The 22185-nt window shown below is 40.1% G+C and overlaps 1 protein-coding gene across 7 annotated transcripts; it reads right to left on the bottom strand.

Moving 5' to 3' along the window:
* Positions 1-638: 638 nt before the first annotated feature.
* On the bottom strand, positions 639-21598 carry ep300a (E1A binding protein p300 a). 7 transcript variants are annotated; one of them, XM_043253289.1, is made up of 31 exons: positions 21039-21598; positions 17890-18509; positions 16401-16571; positions 15991-16309; positions 15740-15859; positions 15364-15570; positions 14842-14947; positions 13945-14067; positions 13462-13579; positions 13190-13373; positions 12995-13072; positions 12235-12323; positions 11969-12121; positions 11386-11811; positions 10977-11204; positions 10713-10878; positions 10225-10343; positions 9440-9679; positions 9038-9126; positions 7974-8084; positions 7454-7510; positions 7274-7351; positions 7115-7182; positions 6849-6999; positions 6467-6613; positions 6266-6379; positions 5990-6155; positions 5718-5885; positions 5473-5634; positions 5012-5293; positions 639-4762 (listed from the first exon to the last, which is right to left on the bottom strand). In XM_043253289.1, exons 1-31 carry the CDS (start codon positions 21130-21132, stop codon positions 1778-1780), a joined length of 8139 nt encoding a protein of 2712 aa, XP_043109224.1. In that variant the 5' UTR covers positions 21133-21598; the 3' UTR covers positions 639-1777. The 7 variants fall into 7 exon arrangements, with proteins under 7 accessions (XP_043109224.1, XP_043109223.1, XP_043109226.1 ...); XM_043253288.1 differs by having other exon boundaries at positions 15991-16312; positions 21039-21597; XM_043253291.1 differs by having other exon boundaries at positions 15746-15859; positions 21039-21597.
* Positions 21599-22185: the final 587 nt, after the last annotated feature.

The following is a 22185-nucleotide window of genomic DNA, read 5'->3' as shown; positions in this document are numbered from 1 at the left end:
TCTATATGCGCCCATAAGACATTTCCTTAAAATGCCATATTTCTCATTATTCCCAAAGTGGGACGTTTATGTTATGACAGCAGTGTCATGTTGCATCAATACATATTTGAAAAAGTGTAATTCAATATCAACTCTTGAATTAGCTTCAAGTTTTTTTTTTCCTCAAAAATAAAATTAAATATCTATATATATATATAACAAATATTGTTCTCGTTATTTATAAAATGTCTAAAGCCATATTGCCTCTTTTTTGTATTCATCCAGCACCCCTTTAACCAAGGAAAACAATTAATTTATAGGTTATTGTCATATCATGAAAAACACCATCCGCTTTTCAAGTCTCTCTATTCCCCACTGTATTTGTGAACAGGATGGAGATAATGACAGTCAGTGTTGGTTTATTACACACTAATGAAATCCTTGTAATGAAGTACACATACAAAGGCGCATTGGTGCTTGTCTGACTTGCACTCCATTTATATATAAAAACCTCCCTTTAAGTCTAAGCTGCCCATAGTTCTTTAACTCAAAGGATCTTAAATCAAGAGGAAACATCTGTCCATTTATCTCCATTCACTCACACACACACATATATATATAATTATAGTATAGTATAATTGTTTTTTTGTACAGACAACTCATTTTCAGTAATTTATTTTCAGTTTTTGTTTATACATTAAGAAGATCACTTAAATCCCAAAAGTTCAGAACACTAGAGATGCGTGTGTAGAGACAGATAGATTCCTTGCTGGGGACACGTGAGAGGAAAGAGACGGACTTGGAATCAGGGATGTAGTTCCAGGTGATTATTTGCAAAATCCAAAATCCCGCATCAACATTTTGTCTCAAGAGTTCCCTGCTCTGTAGTGTCAGCAGGTTCCATTACAGAGAAGGGCATAGTGAAAACACATTCATGGGACAGAGGTGTATGAGGGTGGGAAAACTGCGACATGCATAGGACAAATATTTCCCATGCAACAAGCCATCAGAAAACACATACTCGTTTCCCAAACACTATCAAAACTTAATTTAAGCCCCATCCACCCCTCACAAAAAAGGAGAGAAATAAAATTAAAAAAGGAAAAATAAAGTAGAATAAGAATATAAATTCATCCTTTTATAGTGAGGTTCTATCAATAACAAAAATATACTCTTCAAAAATTGTAGGTTCAAATAGCATATGCCATACACTGTCCAAAACAAAAGAACAAGAAAATATCTATTAGCCAACCAAAAGAGCCGAGTAATAAATAACAGTTATTACCAATGCCATCATTTTCATAATCATTACACTGCTGAGAAAAAATCTAATACTCTCCGAGACTGATGACATTCTTGACTGCTTTAAGGAAAAAGAAAACAAAATAGTCCATTTTGTTTACGCATTTTGCTTTTTAATTTCATGCCACTTTTAAAATCTTAAAAAATATCTATAAAAAAGGCAGACTTCTTAACCCCAAAAATATTTCTGGTCATATACCAAGAGGAAATATTTCCCATCCCATAACCCAAAACCCTTTGAACACAATTGGCAAAAAATATATTTATATATATATTTATATATTAACAGCAATAACTTACCATTCATTTAACTTAATTTGTTGACTTGCACATGTAGTATCTCCCATAGGAAGTTCAGTTCTTTTCAATTACATAAGAAAATATTAAATAATAATAATAGTAATAGTAATAATAATACTATCGATGACAGCCTTTGTAAATCCTAGGATTGCTACCAAACCCTGGCAATCAGGACAGTTGTTTGAGCACTGCAATATTACATCAAATCTAACGAGTGATTCATATTCGACCCCATATCTTGGTTATTTGTCAGCATGTCATTTGTCCCTTGCCCATGCAAGGCTCCCATCCCACCTAGCTGTGAAAGCATGGCACTCTGGTCTCCTCCAAATGGGCCCTGGTCCATCGCATTAGCCTGTTGCTGCTGTTGAGATGTCTGCAGCTGTTGCTGTGGAGGTGGGGGTGCAACCATGCCACCGTGATGCTGAGGAAGATGACCTGGGTGAGGGGAGCCCATCTGGGTCTGCGGCGAGATGCGATGAGGTGAAGGCTGGGGCTGCAAGCGAGGAGATGGACTAGAGTTTGGTGGCTGGGACTGGGGCCGAGGCGACTGCTGGGGTGAGCGGACTTGGTTGCTTAGAGAATTGGGCAACTGCTGGCCCTGCAAATGAGGAGACTGGGACATTTGTTGCTGGGGCTGCTGAGGGCTCATGGGATTGTGTTGAGCAGGAGATCCTCCTCCTAAGTGTGACTGTTGTTGCTGGAGGAGCCGCTGCTGCAAAGCTTGCTGAAGCATGACTTGAGGTTGGGAACCAATTGAAGCAGACTGCATCTGTTGCTGCTGGAGGGGACCACCACCTCCAGGACCTCCATCAGCACTCTGGAGTCCTGCCAGAGCACCCTGCTGCTGCTGTTGTTGTTGTTGTTGTTGTTGCTGCTGCTGCATCTGAAGTTGCTGGTGTTGCAACCTTTGTTGCAGAGCTGCTGCAACCTGCTGATGGGACATAGTCCCAGAGTAGCTTTGTTGGGGGCCAGGCTGGGTACCTCCCTGTTGCTGCTGGAGACCACCAGGCTGAGGTTGACCAGACTGCTGTGGGGGCAGTCCAGATTGCCCAAGATAACCCTGCTGCTGGGGTGGTTGAGGATGCTGGAACTGAGCATGGTTTTCCATATGTTGCTGTTGTTGTTGCTGCTGCTGTTGTTGTTGCTGTTGTTGCTGCTGCTGCTGCTGCTGTTGTTGTTGCTGCAAATGCCGCCTCATCATTTCTCTAAACTGGGGGGTGATGTTAGACATGTTGGCACCTTGATTGGGCATAACACCTTGATGCTGCTGCTGCTGTTGTTGTTGTTGCTGCTGCTGCAATACTGCCAGTTGCTGTTGTTGCTGCAAATTCCCTCCCATCATTGACCGCTGTTGAAGTTGCTGCTGCTGCTGTTGCTGTTGTTGTTGTTGTTGTTGTTGTTGTTGTTGTTGTTGCTGCTGCTGCTGCTGAAGTTGATTCATTGGCATTGTATTTCCTTGTGCCATATGCATACCTCCTTGATTTGTCCCAGGATTTACATTCATTTGCTGGCCATCAATGATTCCTGGACCTCCACCCGGTCCTCCTGGAACACCTGTACCTCCTGCTCCAGGCCCGCCTCGACCAAGGTACCTAGGAACCCTTTGCCTGATAAAGGTTGCCATAAGCTGAGGGTTAGAACGTAGTATATTCAGGACTTGCCGTTGTTGATGAGGAGAGCTAGGTAACCTTAAGGTTCTTAGAAGGTCCTGTATGGCAGCCTGAGGGTGATTTCCAGGGCCAGTACCTGCAGGTGCAGCCCCTCCTTGGCCCAGCATACCCATTACACCAGAAAGCCCTTGCTGCTGCTGACCAACTGGCTGCTGCTGTTGCTGTTGTTGAGGTGCAACCATTCCTTGCAGACCCATCTGGTTCATAACTCCAGGTCGCTGCTGAGGAGGCATCCCGGGACCATTCCATTGCTGTTGTGGTGCTCCTTGCTGGCCCTGCTGTAACTGGACTTGGGGGAGCTGAGCCTGAGGTCCTGTCTGCTGCTGCTGCATGCCTGCTGTAATCATTCCCTGCTGTTGATCCATGTGAGTTCGGGCAACTGCTGCTTGTGTCTGGGGTGGCATTCCCTGAGGCCCTCCCATTGCAGCTCCAGGAAGGTTCATGCCCATTTGGTTTTGAGCCTGGGGACCCTGATGAAGACCCTGATGTTGAGGCATCATTCCAGGAGGCTGATTTCTTTGCAAGATCTTTTGCTGAGCCATTTGCCTTTGAGTTTCTGCAACTCGCTGAATCTTCATGGCAATTTCTACAGCAGCAGGTGGGGGGCCAGGTGGCTGATGTTGAGTCATCACATTCTGCCCTAGGTTGGACTGTTGCTGTTGAGGGAAGCCTCCTGGCACCATGCCTGGCTTTCCCATTGACTGAGGAAGTGGAGAGGAGCCTGGAGGTCTTTGCACGTATGGAGGAAGGTTGTTGGCATGCTGAAGATGCTGAACTGATGTTGGCTGTTGCTGCTGCTGTGGGATGAGGGGCTGCTGTGGGGAGTTGATCATGCCACCACTTCCAGTCATTTGCTGATACTGATGGGGCATCCCTGCCAACTGCTGTTGTGATTGAACACCTCCAATGCCAGGTTGAGTCACTGGAGTCTGACATTGTTGAGTGGGCGTCTGTGGGGTAGGGGGCTGAGTGCTTGGTGTCGGTGTGCTCGGACCAGTAGTACTATTGTTTCCAGGAGATGGCAGTCCACCATTGCCTCCTGGAAGCTGCTGGCCTGTCCTCTGCATGCTGGCCATTCTTCTACGCACCATCTGGGCCTGCTGTAGCCTGTGCTGGAGTTGTTGTTGCCGCAGTTTCTGCTTGATGTTGAGGCAGAATGGCACAGGGCACTTGTTCTCTTGGCAGTGTTTTGCATGGTAACAACAGAGTGCGATGAGCTGCTTGCAGATAGGACAACCACCATTGGTTTTACGCTTGCAGCCTTTGGTATGTTGAATTACACGTTTCATTTTCTGGCAAGATGGAAGCGAGCAGTTGGCATTGCGGCACTGGCAGGCATGCACCAGAGACTGGATGCACCTCTGAATACTAAGACGCCGTGAATCTCCAGGATTCTGTGTTGAGGAAGGAGTCTGGTTGTTGCTTTCGTCATCCAACCCCAAGCCCAGTTTTTCCATCTTGTGCTCATGACCTTTTGTATTATAGCAAGTGATGCAGAGATCATAGTCCTGTGAAGAAGACAGAACAATCATTACATAGTGAACTTGTTGAAAAGACAGTCATACTTAATGCTGGTAAATAATGCAAGTATAGCGTGGGTGTGCAACATTTTCCTGGCAAATTTTGAATTATTAAGAACACAGCAAAAAGGGTCTTAAGTCGGTTCTGTCTTTTGCTTAAGGTTTTTCATATCAGCTTTTTATTTGTAAAAATGAGAATGCATCACCTTTCTACACCTCCCATTCTATAGTACTCACCTCACAAACAGTGCAATGGAAGCGAGTTTCAACATGGTGCTTGCACTCATTGCAGGTATAGACAAAACGGTCCTGGCTCTGGTTATGCAGTTCCACCAACATGCACATTGTGCTCCATTTGGAGCGCCGCATTGAAGAAAACTCCAGGTGCTTATCCCGTGCAAGTGTTAAGAAGGCATCACGACCATCCATCAAGTCACACGCCATCAAAGGATCCGAATCAACAATGGGCAGGAGAGAATTGGAATTGGGTGCCGCAATCAGTCGTATAACAAAGAAGACCTAGCAAAATAAGGGAAAAAAAAAAAAATTCAAACTTAAAATATATAATGCCAGGGCATATACATTGTACAAAAATGATTGATTAGGATGACACTAAACTTGACAAACAAAGTCACATTAGTTTCTTAATTAGACAATCATAGCACAGACACTGAATCAGGCTTTAGACTTCTTCATACCTCTTTGTGCTTTTCCATTGTGGCATAGAGTTTCTGTGAAAGGTCATTGGACACATTTGGCATGCCCGGCTTCTTTTTGTTGGCTCGGCTTAAACTGCTCTTGTTCTTGCTCGTCTTCTTGTTGTTCTTTTTCTTGGCATTTTTGCTGTCACCTTTTGTTGTCTGAAGAAAAAAAATAAATAAATTTTCACAGCTGTTTTAATAGGGGAACAAAACCTGAGATAAGCGAGAGCTTGAGGACTTACATCAACACTCTCATTGGATGTGCTGTTCTCCTCCCTCTTCCTTTCCTCCTCTTCTTGCTCTAGTTCTTTGATACTCTCTTCAAGCACATTGGGCCAGAAATCACCCTCAAAATAGGGCAATTCTTTGGCGCTGGTAAGGCGATCCTCTGTTGCCTGTTTGAAGATGTCCTGTAAAAAAACAAGACTTCAACACAGTTCTTGTAAAAAAAATATATATATATTATAATTTTTTTTTCTTCAGTATACAATAACATAAAATGTCCAGATTGTACCTTGTAGTCATGCACAATGCGCTCTGCTACAGCTTTATCAAGCATTTTCTTATACCACTCCTGCAACCGCTTTGGCTTGGGTATCTTCTGGTCTGGAGGGTGACAGTGGAAAATGTAATCATCTCCTTCACTAGGAGGGCAGGCCCAGATGTGTCCTGTGGTAAACCTAAAAGGGAAAAAAACAACAATCAAAAAGATCTAACTAAGATTCACAAGGCATTAAATCACAAGTGGTTGACATCTGCTTAAACAGTAATAAAGGGAGTATCATCTTACCCTTGTTTTTTGGCATAGTCCAGATATCCTAAAAGAATCTCATGGTACACGCTTGTTCTCAAACAACGTGGCTGAAAGAAGTGGACACTATCCAGGTAGGATATGTAAACCCGTCTAAAGGATGGAAGGAGGGTGGGGGAAGTTTAGAAGGAAACCAAAACTGGCCCATCAAATTATAAAAAGCAGTTACAGATACCTGACCTTTGATTAGGCGGTGGACAATCTGAGCCATACTCTTGCACGTGCATCCCAAAAAAACACACATCAACACCCTCGACATCCTCAAATGCAAATAAAGCTTTCGTTCTATATGGGAAAGACTCTGCCATCTCTCCACTATCCACAAACCTGTGAAAAGGATGTCATTAAAGTCCAAGCAGACAAACAAGCCATGATGAATTATTACAAATTATAGGCCTTCCTTGGTTTCATAGCTTTACACTATACATCAGAGTAAACAACCGTAGCTTCACAGCAAGAATATAAATGGCAGCCTGTTTTTTTAGGAACTACTCTTGAAACACCCAGCAGATAAATGCGTTGTATTACACTTGAGTGTCTGGTTTTAATTATGCTGTCTCACCTAGACTTCATGCCTGGTTTGACTTCCACCACTTTGTCTGAGACATGAACAACACGAATAGTGACTTCACCAGATTCTGGATGATTATGTCGCTTCACAAAGTCATTAATCCTCGTTTCCAAGTAGTTGCCTAGTTTGGTCTGTGGAAGCCCTGAAGGTCAAAACAAAACAAAACAAAAAAAAGTCATTATTTAAAATTTATTATTTAAAATGGCATTACTAATTTCATTATCTTTGGGAAGAAAACACAAAATGGAATTACATACTTTTAGCAGCATATTTATTCTCTTTACGGGTCTTGTTGGACTTCTTCAAACAGCCATCACACACAAAGCTACATAAGGACAAAAACAAGAATCTTGGAGTTAGAAACAAAGAGCACAGTCAGTTGACAGTTGCATTTAATTTCTTTGCAACAAACTCACCCTGATGGCCATATAGTGTCATTGTGCAAAACGCAGATCTGATGCATCTTACGACCACAATCCATACATTCCACAAATCTACAGAGAAAATGGGGATTAAAAAAAAAAAAAAAAAAAAAAAAAAAAGTTATGCCTGCGAATTTTGATTAGAGAAAAAAACTTAAAGTTACATGAACTTACAGCTCAGGGTCGAGTGTATCATTTTTCTTCTTTTCAAACTGATCCTTGTTGATTGATCTGAAAATACATGCAAATTGTAGCGCTATTAAAACAAAATTATTCTGTAATATAAAAATGTTGATTCAAAATCAGAAAGGCAAACCAAAATTTACTGAGGTTCTTTTTTTTCCTTTTTTTTTTTTTTAAAAAATCAAATCAACTCGTTTACATGGCAATTACTATGCATTTTCTATGTTCAGAAAATAGATGGCACTTGACAATGAATTGTGGGTGCATTTACTCTTGATGTTTGTGTTTGGATCACTTTCAGAGGTGGTCAGGGACAGATTATGACCACAGTCAATGGAGTAAATGCTTGTTCATATTACTTATGGTCTGACACATAGAAAACCGATAATCAGTAAACTGTTTTAACTGTTATGACAAAAAAAAAAAAAGACAAACTTGTTTTTTGATGCAGAAAAAGACCACACTGTAATACGACACTGATTAAAAATAGTGGAAGAGAGAAGTCGCTTACGTTTGAGGTTGGGATGGGTCATCTCCCAAGGACACACTCTCACCCTGGATCTCATTGAAACACTTCTCACAGAAGTGATACCTGTCAGCAAGAAGCCCATATTTTGGTGAACTACACCACGCGCCAACACCACAGCCAATCACAGAGAGGTAACGAGGAGGTAGCCACCAATCAGTGCAGGACAGGGCAGGGCAGGGCAGACAGGCCAAAGGGGAAGCGCAGGACAGGGTCGTCGCCAGAGGAGCCAGTCATGATGCAGGATTTTTGAGCAGGGGTTTTGAGCAGGGAGGGGTTTAGGTGCAGATGAAAGCAGGCGATAGCAGACACGACAAACGTCAAAGTACAGGGGAGAAGAAAAGGGTCGACAAAGAAAAACATTAGACAAGACAGAAATGGATGAATAAGGAGGGAGACAACAAAGACAAGCAGAGAGCCAAAGCAAAGCACAGATTAGCATTTACATGTATAATGAGGAAAAACCATTACAGCAAAACAGGAGCAGAATCAATTGCGGAGGGTGTTGAGACTTATGGACAACATGAGCACATTAAACATGAACAAAAAGACCGCAGCCACAAGCAAACAGGCATTTTAAAGGTGTCACTTAAAAAAAAAAAAAAAATTAAATTTTGCATTAAACAATGTTGTACATTTTAATTTCAAAACATAAGACATTGGCGTAAATGGTAAAAAATAAATTAATTAAAAAAAAAACAACAACATTAAAATACAGGCAGACTTTAGGAAGTTTAAATACGCAAGTAAAAAAAAAATCAATGATTTTAATAAATTAGATGTAGCATAAAAGGAGCACACTTTAAAATGCCAGGTCTTTTCACAAACATAGGATTTAACAAGGGACTGATTGGTGGAAAAGGTGGGAAAACAACACTCTTATCAACTGTGGTGCAACTGTCAGTTCACTTTATGTGGCCAGGTACAGTGGAAAAAAGCCATTTAACATATTTTGCATGCATATGCAATAAATAATCATAACATGGGTCATTCAGGCAAATGTATGCTTGTGTGTTCGCGGATATAAGCCTCAGTTTTAAATTCCTTACCTGTTCTGATAACTAAAGTAAGCAGCATCTCGCGGTATAGTGCATAGCTGCTTCCCATAGCAGCACAGAGTTTGGGGAGAAAACTCAAACTGCGAAAGAGAACAAAAAAGCATTAGCCAGTGTCATGTTAGGGAAAACCATGATAAATGTCTGTTTAAATATTTGTAAATACAAATCAATTTCAGGCATCATTTTAGTTTGATATATACTTGAATCTATGCTATGACACTAACTCTACAGACAAGAAAACTAATTTGGTTAGCACACACAATCCCTACACCATAACACCTATTACTGCATCAGGCCCAACCTCTTATTCAATCTGTCTACAAACAAAGAGCAAAGCATTGATTTATAGAACAAGAAGAACCTCAAAATGTGTGGAGGTTCTCTCCATTTTACCTTTCTCCCACAACAGTAGCCAAGACTCTGCATGACCGGGTCGATCTCCTGCTCAAACACTTCCGCCAGCTTGGAGCAGTACTTGTAGACCCGTGACGTCTTGCGATTGTACAGCCAGGCGTTGTTGAACATGAGCCAGATGTCATCCACATATTGCCATGGTTCTTGGTACTGTCCCGTGTCGAGCTTCCGTTTGATAGTAGACAAGTCCATGGGATTCTTCACAATGTCAAAATAGTCCTGCAATTTATCAAAGCAACAATGCTCAATATTACTACAAATACCTATCTACATGCCAAGGGAGAGAATTGACTGAATACCTTAACGGTAATTTTCAGCATTTAAAAAATGTTTTTGAAATCCCACAGGTCATCCCGATTGCCAAAAGCCAATTTTGAAATCTGTGCTACATGATTATAGACAACAGAAAAAGGGGTTGTGGCATTTCTTTTAGATAAAAAAAAAAACTTCCAACTTTCATAATATATTCTTGATTTTGCCAACACCCCTCAATGTCATGGTTAGAATACAAAAAAACCGGAAGTTCAAATCTGTAGTTTTAAAGGCATCAGTCTCCTAAATGACACAAATTGGCACATCAGTCTGACTTTTGCTGGTATAGGCATGTTTCGTTGCAGGCAATACAGAGACAGAGTACACCTTGGTAATTAACATTAAAAAATAAAAAAATAAAAAAAAATCAACCAATTATCCCTTTAGTAGTATGGTTATGTGAAAGAAAACATCACAGGATTAAGGAGGCTGTAACTAAACAGAGGACGTACTGGTATTCCCAGCAGTGAAGGGTCCACAGGCTGGCGGAAGGGCAGCGACTCAGGGTCCTGACGGTAAAGAGACTCCAGTGTGGGCATCAGGGCCTGCCTCAGCTCCTCTGGTTTAAAAACTAGTGACAACGCAAGTAAAAGATACAGGATTACTACAAAATCAGTTCTTAAAATCTCTGATGCAACAGTAAACTATTAGGTATACGCTGTAAATTAGAAACAGTTAACCTGTTGCATAAAAACAAAATTAAATCAACACTATTGTCCTTACTGATGGTGAGATTCAATTAAAGCAAGCCTAAAGCATGACATTGCTAACACATCTGTGGTCAAGTAGTAACACGTATTTGTTCAATTGTGAGATTTGTGAATTATGTTGCATGTGTATTTAATTGTTAAACATTTTATGTAAAGAGCATCAATACCAAGCTACCATTGGTTGGTTTTATACGGAAGATAAAATACAAAAGGTGGGTTTTTGATCATACTTTTCTTTTTGTTAGGGACTCCAGAGGGTGAATTGTGGGTTGCTGCAGACCCTGAACCTTCCTCCTCTTCCTTAGGCTCAGTCTTTATCTCTGGCTTTTTGTCCTCCCCAGCTGCAGCTGAAGAAGTCTCCATTGGCACACCATCACTCGGCTCCTCTTTTTTTATCTGATAAATCACAAAGAAAGCAATCAATCCACGTGAAAGAATTAATATTCTTCAGACTTTGATACTTGGTTAATGAAAATAAAACTTTTATTTGCTACCTCAGGCTTTTCCTCAGCTTTGATGTCTTCTTTTTTTCCAGTTTTTCCTCCTGACATGCCTTCTTCTTCCTCATCCTCATCCTCTTCTACTTTCTGCTTGACCTTCACCTTAGGCTCAAGGGTAGTTGTGGAGTCTGAAGGACCCTGCTGAAATGATGTGTCTGCACTGCTGACAGAGGCAGGAGTAGCAGCCTGGCCATCCACTGGTAGAGAACCCTTATGAGACAACTTAAAAAAAAAAAACAAAAAAAAAAACGGTAAGACAGACTGCGAATGCATTTAGGAACATTTATGTCCGTATGAACATTTTAGAAACCGTTCATAGACACATTTCAGAAATTGTTGAACGAGCAAGACTTAATAAACAAGGCACTAGGATTTTTACTGCATACCAAACAGCAGTACTCACTGGAGTGCGGGGATGCTGGCTGGCATTTGGCGTAGAGAGGCCACTATGAGACACAGCGGGAGGAGTTCCTCCTAATGGTTGCTGCTGAGGCTGCATGGCATTGTCAGAACTGGCGGACGGAGGCAACTGCTGCTGACTGCCACTCGTTGCTAACTGGGGAAGGCTGGGTGTGTGAGGCTGGGGTGTCTGGGAGCCTGGCGTGGGAGTGGGCGTTCGGCTGTGAGCTGGGGAAGGAGAATTCTGGTGGACGGGTGGGCAGTGGGGGAGGTTGATGGACTGTGTTGGGGTGGACGATGGAGGTACTCCACTCATACTGTTGGGACCCAGAGAACCCACCGATGACCCGCTGCTGGACCCCCCAGCAGACCCAGGCTGTGCTAAAGGACTGCCGATTGGTAAAGATGATAAAGTAGGCATTTGTCCCTGCTGATAAAAAAAAAAAAAAAAAAAAAGAGCAAACATGACAATTCATTCATAATTCAGTTTTGAACAAGAATCACATGCACAGTGAAATACAGGAACTCATAATTGGACTGAACATTAAGAATGCGATACATTTTAGAAAACACCTATGCTCTCTTACTTGAGCGACAGTGCTGTCATTTCCAGGGTGTGCCATGTCAACAGATCCAGCACCGAGAACAGGACTAGAACCTTGAAAAGGTCCAGTTTGCATGTACTGATTTTGCATCTGTGCAACATTTGGCTGCGGCATCCTCACACTGCCCATGCTTCCCTGAAACAGCCAAAACATTCAGCATTTAAAAAAAATTATATTTTGTGCACACATGTAAAACAAACTTTAACCGTAAAACTACAGTAAGTGTCACTTCCAGTCACCGTAATGACCTGGTTAAGAGGTGTGCTGTGTGGAAGAGGTGGTGTAGATCTCTGGCCCATGGACTGCATTCCCATATGGTTCCCAAAGGGATTCATGCCTACAATGCACAGAGAAAAAGAAAGAATTAATAAACATATACATATGCACAGTAACATTTTTAAATATTACAGATAAAGTTTTTTTAGAATATATATTTTAAAAGGTAATTTATTCTGGTTATGGCATAGCAGACTTAGCAGCCATCACATCAGTCTTCAGTCTTCAAAATTGAAAATTCTGATTCAACAGATTCAAAATTGAGGTCACAAGTTAAAACATCACTGAAATTAAATCATTAATTATCTTATGATTTTCTGATAAATAATTAAGTACTTTAGGTTTTCACATTTGAGCTTGATAATGGATGCTATACTCCTGAACTATAAAAGGGAAAATTTGTAGCCATTTGACGACTTTGTTACTGCACTTGAATTTAAAATAAACTGCAATTTATAGTGAAATACATTTAGGAACTTTTTGTGTGTATGGGCATTTTATAAATTGTTTATAGGAACATTACAGAAAATGTTGAACGCTCACATTTGAGATCATTCTAGACAAGATTTTATAAATGAGGCCTTAGGATCTATAATAAAAAAAATAAATAAATAAAAACTGCGTACCAAAAGTATTTTGTGTGTGTGTGTGTGTGTGTGTGTGTGTGTAAGAGAGACAGAGACAGGGAGAGAATGAGTGAGAGAGAGAAAGATTGAGTGAGAGTAAACACACCGGCAGCATTCTGCATCCTGTTTATCATCTGGTTTGGACCAGCAGGCCGCACCGCTGAAGGATCAGAGAGAGGGCCATCTACAGGTAGAGGGGAAAAACAAAAAAATAAAAAGACCTTATTAAATTGGTAAGACACATTTAAAGGCTCAGACATTTTTAAAAGCCAGTAAGCAATTTTGAAGGATGAATACTCACTAGAAGGCAGTCCTGCGGGTGGCCCTGTCTGACCAATCCCAGTGGGGCCTTGCTGCAGGCCAGTGGGGGGCATACCAGGCTGAGTAGGCATCATGCCCTGCTTCTGTAACCTCGTCCTTCGCTTCTCTTCCAATTCCTTCTGGATCTTATAAATCTTCTCTGCCAGCAGGTGATAATACTCCGCCTGAAAGTGTGATGTATAAATAGCGGCATAAATCAGCGATTACAATGATAAAAAAATAAATAAACAGCCAAAAAGACAATACACTCACCCTGCTGTTAGCAGACTCATACATATCCCCCTCAACTTTACGCGCATAGGCCACTAGATTCTCCATCCGCCGGTCCTTCAGTGCAGCTGGGTCTGGAGTGGGAAAAATGGCCTGGACTCTGAAAAAAAATAGAACAGCAGCAAGGGGCACAGAAGTTAATATTAAAAGCATTGGTTTTGACTGGTTATTTATTGGATTTGTTATAAGTATTTGATCTTAGACTATGATTTATTTTTAGTGCCATACCACCATCAATGGCTATTTTCATGGCAAGATCAATGCAATGCATTTTAAAATAAATAATAATAATATTAATAATGCTGTAGCAATGAAATAATTGACAAAATATCTTCCTTTGTGTTCTGCAGAACAAAAACTTTTCGAGGGCGAGTAAATTATAATATTTTCATTTTCATTATTAGATAATGATCTTCTGCTACAAAATGAAAGTGAAAAAAAAAATCCTGATATTTCACAACTTACAGTTTGTGCACAAGGTGGTTGCGTAGATCCTGGGTGATGTCCTCGTGCCAGTTCTTCCTCATGCTACCACTAGCAGCTGGGTTGGCCACAGGCATTGACCCCACACCACTGTCATTCATTAGACTAGAGAAAGGGGAGGGAAAAAAAAAAAAAAAAAAAACGTATAGATAGATAGATAGACAGATAGATAGATAGAGAGAGAGAGAGAGAGAGAGAGAAAGAAATAACTGAAACAATATACTTTCGAACATTCTAAAAAACTAACATGTTAAATATAAAATAGTATATATACAGTATATATACAATAAAATATAAATATCATTTTGGATACAGCAGTCATAAATTGCTATTAGGACCATCGTGACAAGTTTACCGCATCGGCATAAAAGTTAGCAGTTTAAAAATCAGTCAAGGTGAAAAGTAGATTTATTTTAAAGACAAACAGTTTAACACTAAATATTGAACTTGAAGATGTTTAAGATAAAAGTATTTTCAGTATTTGCCCTGTTTTAGACTGATAACTTATTAACTGCATATTTTTTATTATAACAATGATGAAGAATAAGCACCGATGTTTTTTGCTAATGTGCTGTAAAGAAAACTAAATGCTGGTGACAATGCAGTTTTGCCATTTTTATTCTTAGCTGTTAAAGAAAAGATGCCTAAAAGATGCCTCTTTTAGCACTCTTGATATAATTTGTAAATATAGGTTTATCATGCTTCAATTCAACTTTGATGTGGGCTTAGTTTTAGAGCTTGTTTAACAATAAATAAATAAAATTCCAATGAGAAGAAGCCTCATTTGAATATATGTGCGGCCCTGAGGTAAAATAACAGGGCAATAACGCCTTAGATTTTAAGAGCACGTGAATGCAGAGAAGTGAATAGGTCGTTTACCTCTGCGAGTTCACGTTCAGATGCAACATTGTATCCTGGAGAAGGTTAGCTTGCTGATTCTGAGACTGAGCACCCACTGCTCCGTTTACTCCCATGGGATTTGCTCCTGTAACAAACAATGTCATAAGAAGAGGTACCACTGCAAAACTTAATTTCCAAGTCTAACGAAGATAAGGAGTCAATAAGACGTTTTTAAAGAAATCCTGTAAATGTAATTTATTTGATCAAAAATACAGTTTAGAGAAGTTATATTTTAAAATATTACAACTTAAAACAGATTTCTTTTTTAAAATGCTATTTAAAAATTAAATATTTCTGTGAAAGCTATAAAACTGAGATGTTGTTTTTTTATTTATAAATGTCTTAATTTCTTAGTATTCATTTCTTTAAATTAAAAAATAAATAATTAAATAAAAATAAACACCTTATTAATCCCAGACTTCTAAATGGCAGCGTACAAGTACATAAAAACAATGGAAAGTATTGTTCAAATAAATAAAAAATTGCTCTGTTTGTAATTACCCATTGTGTTCATTGCCCGTTGTGTTTGCTGGACAGGCTGAGGGGAAGCCTGGTTTCCCTGGTATGTAAGGCCCAATGCTGCGTAAGCCCTCTCAATCGAGCTGGGGTCTATCTGCCCTGGGGTATTGAGATGGGGGGTACTGGGTGGGCCACCAGTTACATTACCCAAAGAAGAACCTAATCCCACACCCCCAGCGCCTAGGAGGGCTAAAATCATTTGGGGGAAAAGGAATCAAAATAAATGACTAAAAATAGGAATGCAGTTGTTGAAATGTCCAATTTCGCAACACTAAAACAATGAAAAGACTAACTGCAAAAACATTATGAGGTTACAAATTTAGATGTGTGAAACAGCAAGTTTTGTATTAATACACACACTCACTCTGTTGATTCCTCTTGTCCCCGGCGTTTTTCAGTGGCAGACATACAGGACAGTCATGCCGCGTGCAGTTCTTCCAGTGAGAGATTATCTGTCTGGATGAGGCACAGTGCGCCACTAGAAAGCAATAAAAATACAAACCTAATATTAGTAATAGCGCCATGTTAAGGAAACAGGCAGAACAACAAACAACAAAACCAAAAAGTGCAATGTTGTTGTTTTAGTTCTGTAGAGTATAATAAACTCACCTTGGCAAGATTTGCCAGCCTGGCAGTGCGTCATGTGGTTAAGGACGTTCTTCATGGTGCGACAGTGGGGCAGGTTACACTGCCGTACTTCCCCATTGGCCTGCTCCCTCCGCTGGCACTTGTGGGCATGGAGCAAAAGCACCAGCTGCTGTTGTATGAGTTTGCGCTTTTCTGGGTCGGCTGCTGGAGGAACTCCTCCCACCGCTGTAGCGGACACGGCTGATGGAGCTGATCCTGGCCCTAGAGTTCCTTGGGCGTTAGGCACCATACCTCCAACTCCTGCACTTCCGGCAGCACCAACTGGGGAAGGCTGGGAAGCCTGCTGAGAAAAGTCAAAAAACAAAAGATAGTTACATTTTTTTTATTTTTGTTTTTTAATGAGTCTAAAGTCTATATGACTGAATACAAACCATGCCAGGTAAGCCCTGCACAGGCTTCTTTTCTAGGTTAAACTGAGCCGGACTGTTGGGGAGACCTGGTTTGTTCTGGAGCTGAGGGGCCAGCCCCGCAACACCCAGACCCTGACTGGCAGGCTGACCATAAGGGCCTCCATAGGGGCCTGAACCTGCATTCATCCCCATCTGCAACAAACAAAGAGTGATGAGAACGCCTCGGCAAACAAAAAAAGATGATAGTAAGGGCCTATTAGTTCCACGATGTAGACAAAGCTTGGAATCCAGACATAAAAAGGGAATTTACTGCACATCAATGTCAAGATTTGGATGAATACATCAAAGGAAGGACATTTAATCACACTGTAATATGGGCTAGAGTCTGTGTTTAGTCTACACACCTAAGCATGCGTGATGTTAGTGGTGTACAGCTGCTCCGCAAATTCACTTTGTGAGCATTTCAACATTTCATCCGATAGAACTATTCTCAGTTACGCATAGCAACTCAAAGATCTTTCCTAGAAACCCCCAAAATAAAAAATAATTGACAAATATATTACTGTATTATACTGTAATATATATTAAAGATATAATATAGCTTATTAAAATATTACTTGAGGAACATCACAAATTCTCATCCATGATTTCATTCTTTACTTTAACCTCTTAAATGCCACCAGTTCCCCTCAGAGGAATTATATTATAATAAATAATAATCCTAATGGCAAACTACACATCATAAGAAAGGTCTAAGAAATCTAAATAGATGTTTTCCACTGTTTTTGTTACAAATTATGTAGGAACTGCAACAGATTTGTATCCTTTGTGACAAGTGTGCACCACAAACTTGTTCCCCAACACGATTTAAAAATCTTCATAAATTATACATCAATTCAATGTCAGACATTGCATTACCATAGAAATGGTACTTCAAAATCATATTACAAAATTTATTAAATCATGAATTATAACACTTTCACATCTATATTCAAAAACAGGGGTGACTGAAAAACAGTGAACCTGTTGTATAGCACTTTGAAAAATTGAAAAAAAAATTCCAAAGTCCTGTACAATAGGTTTACTGTTTAAATAACTTAAGTGATTAAGATTTATTAACTTGATCAAGTTTTCTACAGTTATTATTTTACAATTAAAGTTGGCATTAAACATATGTGATAGACTTTCTTCTCTATTGCAATGTATGCCAGGGTAAAACATAAACAGGAAATAAATGCAGGAAACTTGATTTTGTCCATCTGGAATTGATTGGATTTTTTGTCATTTGCTAAATTGCTATGAGAGTAGCAGGTCACTGGGGAAAAAAAAACCCAAAGGATTATTGCCCCAAAAAGTTATAATTTAATCATCTTGAATGTAGTGGTCCAATACCGAAATTTACCGATATATCAAGCATCTCTAATGAGGAATACACAGAATAATTCCAATACAGCCAACATAAAGCATTTCTAAAAGTCCCTCAGAACAACATTGATAATGCTGCCATTACCTTGTTCATTGCTCCAGGCTGCTGTGCCCTCAGTCCACCCTGACCTCCTACTGTCTGCTGCTGCTGAAGAGCCTCTGCTAAAAGGTTACTGCTGCTGCCCATGCCCGGGTTATGATGTCCTATTCGGGGAGATCCATTCAACATCTGCGCTCCCAGCATGTTTTGCTGCTGAGACGCAGGTCCTACTGGCTGCTGCTGTCCATTGCCTTTCTGAGGTCCAAGCATATTCCTGTTCATGTTGCCCACCATCCCCTGCATCTGCTGTTGCATAAGCGTGGCCTGTTGCGGGGAAAGATGCTGCTGCCCTTGCGGGCCCATGCCCTGAGTACCCGGAGAAGCCTTCATATTCCCAAATAGCCCCATTGAGGCTCCTGCTGGACTGCCCATTGCACCCTGCTGCTGTGCTGCAGATGCGGATCCATGCCGGAGGAGTTCTGAGAGCTGTTTGTGTTTGGCCGCTGCATCTTGGCCACTAGACACAACTCCTCCAATGGCCCGGCCCCCACTACCCAAATTGCCATGCAACTGGCCGAGGTCCCCTCCATTTGCTAGATTCAGCTCGGAGGAACTGATCAGCTCATCCGGAAGGTCATGCTCCAGGTCAAAAAGCGAACCAAAATCTACAACAGGAAATGAGAATTTAAAAGTTAAAATTACAAAATGACATATATTCTGGTCTTGGAATAGATTCAGTTATATACTAAACACTTCTGCCAAAATTGCATTGCAAAAACACATCTCTAGTTTTCCATTTCACTGACCTACGCCTTGCGTTTTTTACACAAGATACAAACGGATTTACGTCAACGGCCCCTAAATCAGTGCTTCATATACTCATGAAAAAATTACAAGAAAGCCAAGTTCACGGCATGGATGATGAAAATATAGTTTTAATAATCATTCTAATGCTGTGAGAAATCCACAGAATAGCTCTAACAATAACGACATAAATAGAAAAATACTTCAAAGAATATAGCTGAAGAAAGAAATAAAAAGGGCTAGACATAACTGCAGCGTGCACTCATAAACTAAGTTACTGTGCATTTGTCATTGGTGTGGATGCATTTTAGTTATCATTATAGTTAGTTACTGAGCGGCCATTCATATAATATTGCACATAAAGCTTAATGGCCTCCAAAGATTTTTCCATCAGAAAGAGAGACATCGGTATGAGACTGAAGAGACCACCATGACCACTTTCTATCAACACATTATGAACACGGTTTCTGATTTATTCATTTGTACTTTAGAAGTGCATCTCAAAACTGAGTGTAATGAAATGGGCACGTCCTGTCATCGCTACGTAAAGCTGTCATTCGATCCAAAATGATGTGCCAAACATTTCCACAGTCACTTTGCTAGATAACCGACAGCCGTGTTCATTAATGACTGACTGTCTGAAATGGCTGACTGTGGTTTGACAGGAAGTCAAACACAAATGAGTGTATGTCGTTGAATTAGAATGTAAAGGTTTTAGGTAGTCGCTACTTAGATTCTGGAATAAATATTATCTGCTGGTGATACATGCTCATTTTAAATAAATAAATATCATTATGTCTAAAGGAAAATTTAATTATTGCAATCGTTTACACTACGATTTGATTATATTCAGAAGTTTAAAGTCAAAAAAGTATGTAGCCTAATTTTTATAGCACCTTCCCATCTAAAAAAATAAAAATCAGCTTTTAGTAAAACAGGTGGAAATTTGCTCCAGAAACTTAGAAATGAAGTGAAGCAGCTGTGCTGGGGACCACACATTCACTCCACAGACAAAACAATTGGATGCTGAGCATGTTTTGTTATAAAAGAAAAAACGCAAGACTCCGATGCATTTACATTTATGCAACGCAATAACCTCCCTTTAGTATCAGAACCGGATCAAACTTGAATTTGAACAAAAGGTTGAAAACAGTGACATCAACAAAGAAACGTACTCCGCTATTGAAGATGCGTTCAAGTATAATAACTTGAACCTTTAACGCTTAATAAGAAACAACTGGACACTTGTGTGGTGATGGTTCGTATCGTTAAGCATTACATGTGTTTTATGGTTTGTTTTTAAGAGACAGGCTCGTCAGTTGTATTATGGCTGAACAATGGAAATCAAGATCCGAAAAAAATGACCGACGCACTAAAAGGCTATTTGAGCCAGCAAGCTAACTCACTCACTCAAAACACAACATAAGTGCGCTGCTATCCTCCGAACCAAACGAACATTAACCCTATTCCATTCAAGCTCCGTAAACGAGCGAATAAATGCATCTAAACCAGTACAAAAATCCACCGGACCTCAAAACAATAAGGAATTGATTGATATGCACGTAGCTAACAATGGCAGAGAGTTGTTGTGCGGGCCTTCAGCATCAGTCTGTTATTAGCTGACCAGCTAGCTTACCAATATTAATCAGATTTATTAACATTAAAAAGAACAGGAAAATATATTGAGTAAAACGCAAGTAATCGCGGCTAACGCTCGTGCTCGCTGCACATGGGCAGTCTGAAAAAACAAACGGCGTTCAAGTGCAGTCAGAAAGTTTTGAAGTTGATTGACTCACAGTTTAGCAGGCTAATTTATGTTAATCACTGTCGATTATTAGTAAATGAAAGAGTGCTGATGAAATATGGAGACTGGGCTTTCACAGGCTACTCGTAGAAGTTTAATTATTAATGCATTTTTTTATTTATTCGTACATTATATTTATTATCTGAAGAAGTGATCCAAACTCTTTGCAAGTGGGAACCAAACCGAAACTGGCGTTTCGCAGAACAAAAAATAAATCCCACTAGTGCTATTGCCAATATAGAGCCGATATATTTTTCATTGCACCAGCCAGTGTTGCATTTACACCAGCTGACACCAAGCACAGACCCTCGCCGAGGTAAAGCAGCGTGCAGCCGCTGTGAGTGAATCCCAACATCGATAGACAAGCGCTAATGCTAACCTAGCTGGAATGACAAGCTAAAGCTATCTCGTGCGGATACGTCGTTAGCTTCCCAAACTAGCCTGAGCTTGCTAGCCTGACAACAAAACTAAAAAGAAAAGCCAATTGCCCGCTTAAAGAATTCAGAATGCGCGGGTGCACGGCAAACAAGCAACCAATGATTCAAATATCTCAGTATCGTAAAAATTAAACGAAATAAATATTTACCGTTTCCATCGCTGGCTGAGGCAGATAGCGCCGGGGAGGACAGTTTAGGCCTCTTGGCTGAAGGCGGGCCAGACTCCAGAACGTTCTCGGCCATATTTTTTAACGAATTAAAATATATATCCTCAGAGATAGGCGCCTGAGCCTATTCGCAATCCTCGATTTTAAAAATATCGCTTTTAAAAATATGACATTTCCCCCTCCTTTTTAGGGACGAAGGGGGGGAAAGTCCCGTGTACAAAATACTCCTCTTTCCTGGGTTCGCCTCTCGATTTCAGCTTCGGCGTATCAACCCCCCTCCCCAGCCAGATTTTTGTTCTTTATACAATTCTGCAAGCGGAGGAGGAGGTAGGGGGAGTCGGCTCGGCAAGAAAGGAGAAAAAAGACGCTCGCATCGGCTCTACAACTCATCCAGTCCCGTCAAGAGCTGGAGAATTGAACGATGATATGTTTGAAATCATTTTGCTTGTCTGCCATATCTGCTCGGAGCATAGGTGTGTTTTGTAGACCGTGTCGTACGGTCACGTTAGTATCAAAATAGTATCAAAAGTTCACGTTGAGCCAAAATATGAGCGTTTTCTTTAAATATTGAGATGGAATTTAAATGTTTGACAATGTTAGCGCAGAATTAGGCTATTAAATTTAGTAAAAACATAAAAATAAAATTTCTTAATACAGTTAAGAAATTATTTGAGATGGAATATGAATTACAGTTGTCAACTACATCTATATAACTGTCAGTGCGATCTTTTTTATTCATTACACTAGAAATTAATATACAGAATATTAAATAATTAATATGCTGGCGGCCTACTAAATTTCTGTTGCATTACAGCTGTATGACACCTACATTTTGTTAAACCGTTTATATACAGAAAATTGTGTTTTACACTAGTAAATTAGTATCTATTTTAGTGTCAAGTTACTATAAAATAACTTATTAGATATAACTTATAGATTTTTGATTTCTCATCGACTATAGCGATTAAAATAATCTTATTTTATCCTCATTGTATTTTTTCAATTCTTCTTTCTTTAACAAAGTATAGAAAGGTTTTTTGTAAGCAGTGCTAATTTGGTAAAGTGTAGCAAATAAGCAGTTCAGAGTAATTACAATTGTCATTAATTTACACTAATTTAAGGAAGAGCT

Source organism: Puntigrus tetrazona, chromosome 12 (assembly GCF_018831695.1).
Source record: "Puntigrus tetrazona isolate hp1 chromosome 12, ASM1883169v1, whole genome shotgun sequence".
In the NCBI taxonomy this organism is placed as follows: domain Eukaryota; kingdom Metazoa; phylum Chordata; class Actinopteri; order Cypriniformes; family Cyprinidae; genus Puntigrus; species Puntigrus tetrazona.
Note: the sequence above shows the minus strand (reverse complement) of the source record. Positions and strands in the feature narration are given on the sequence as shown.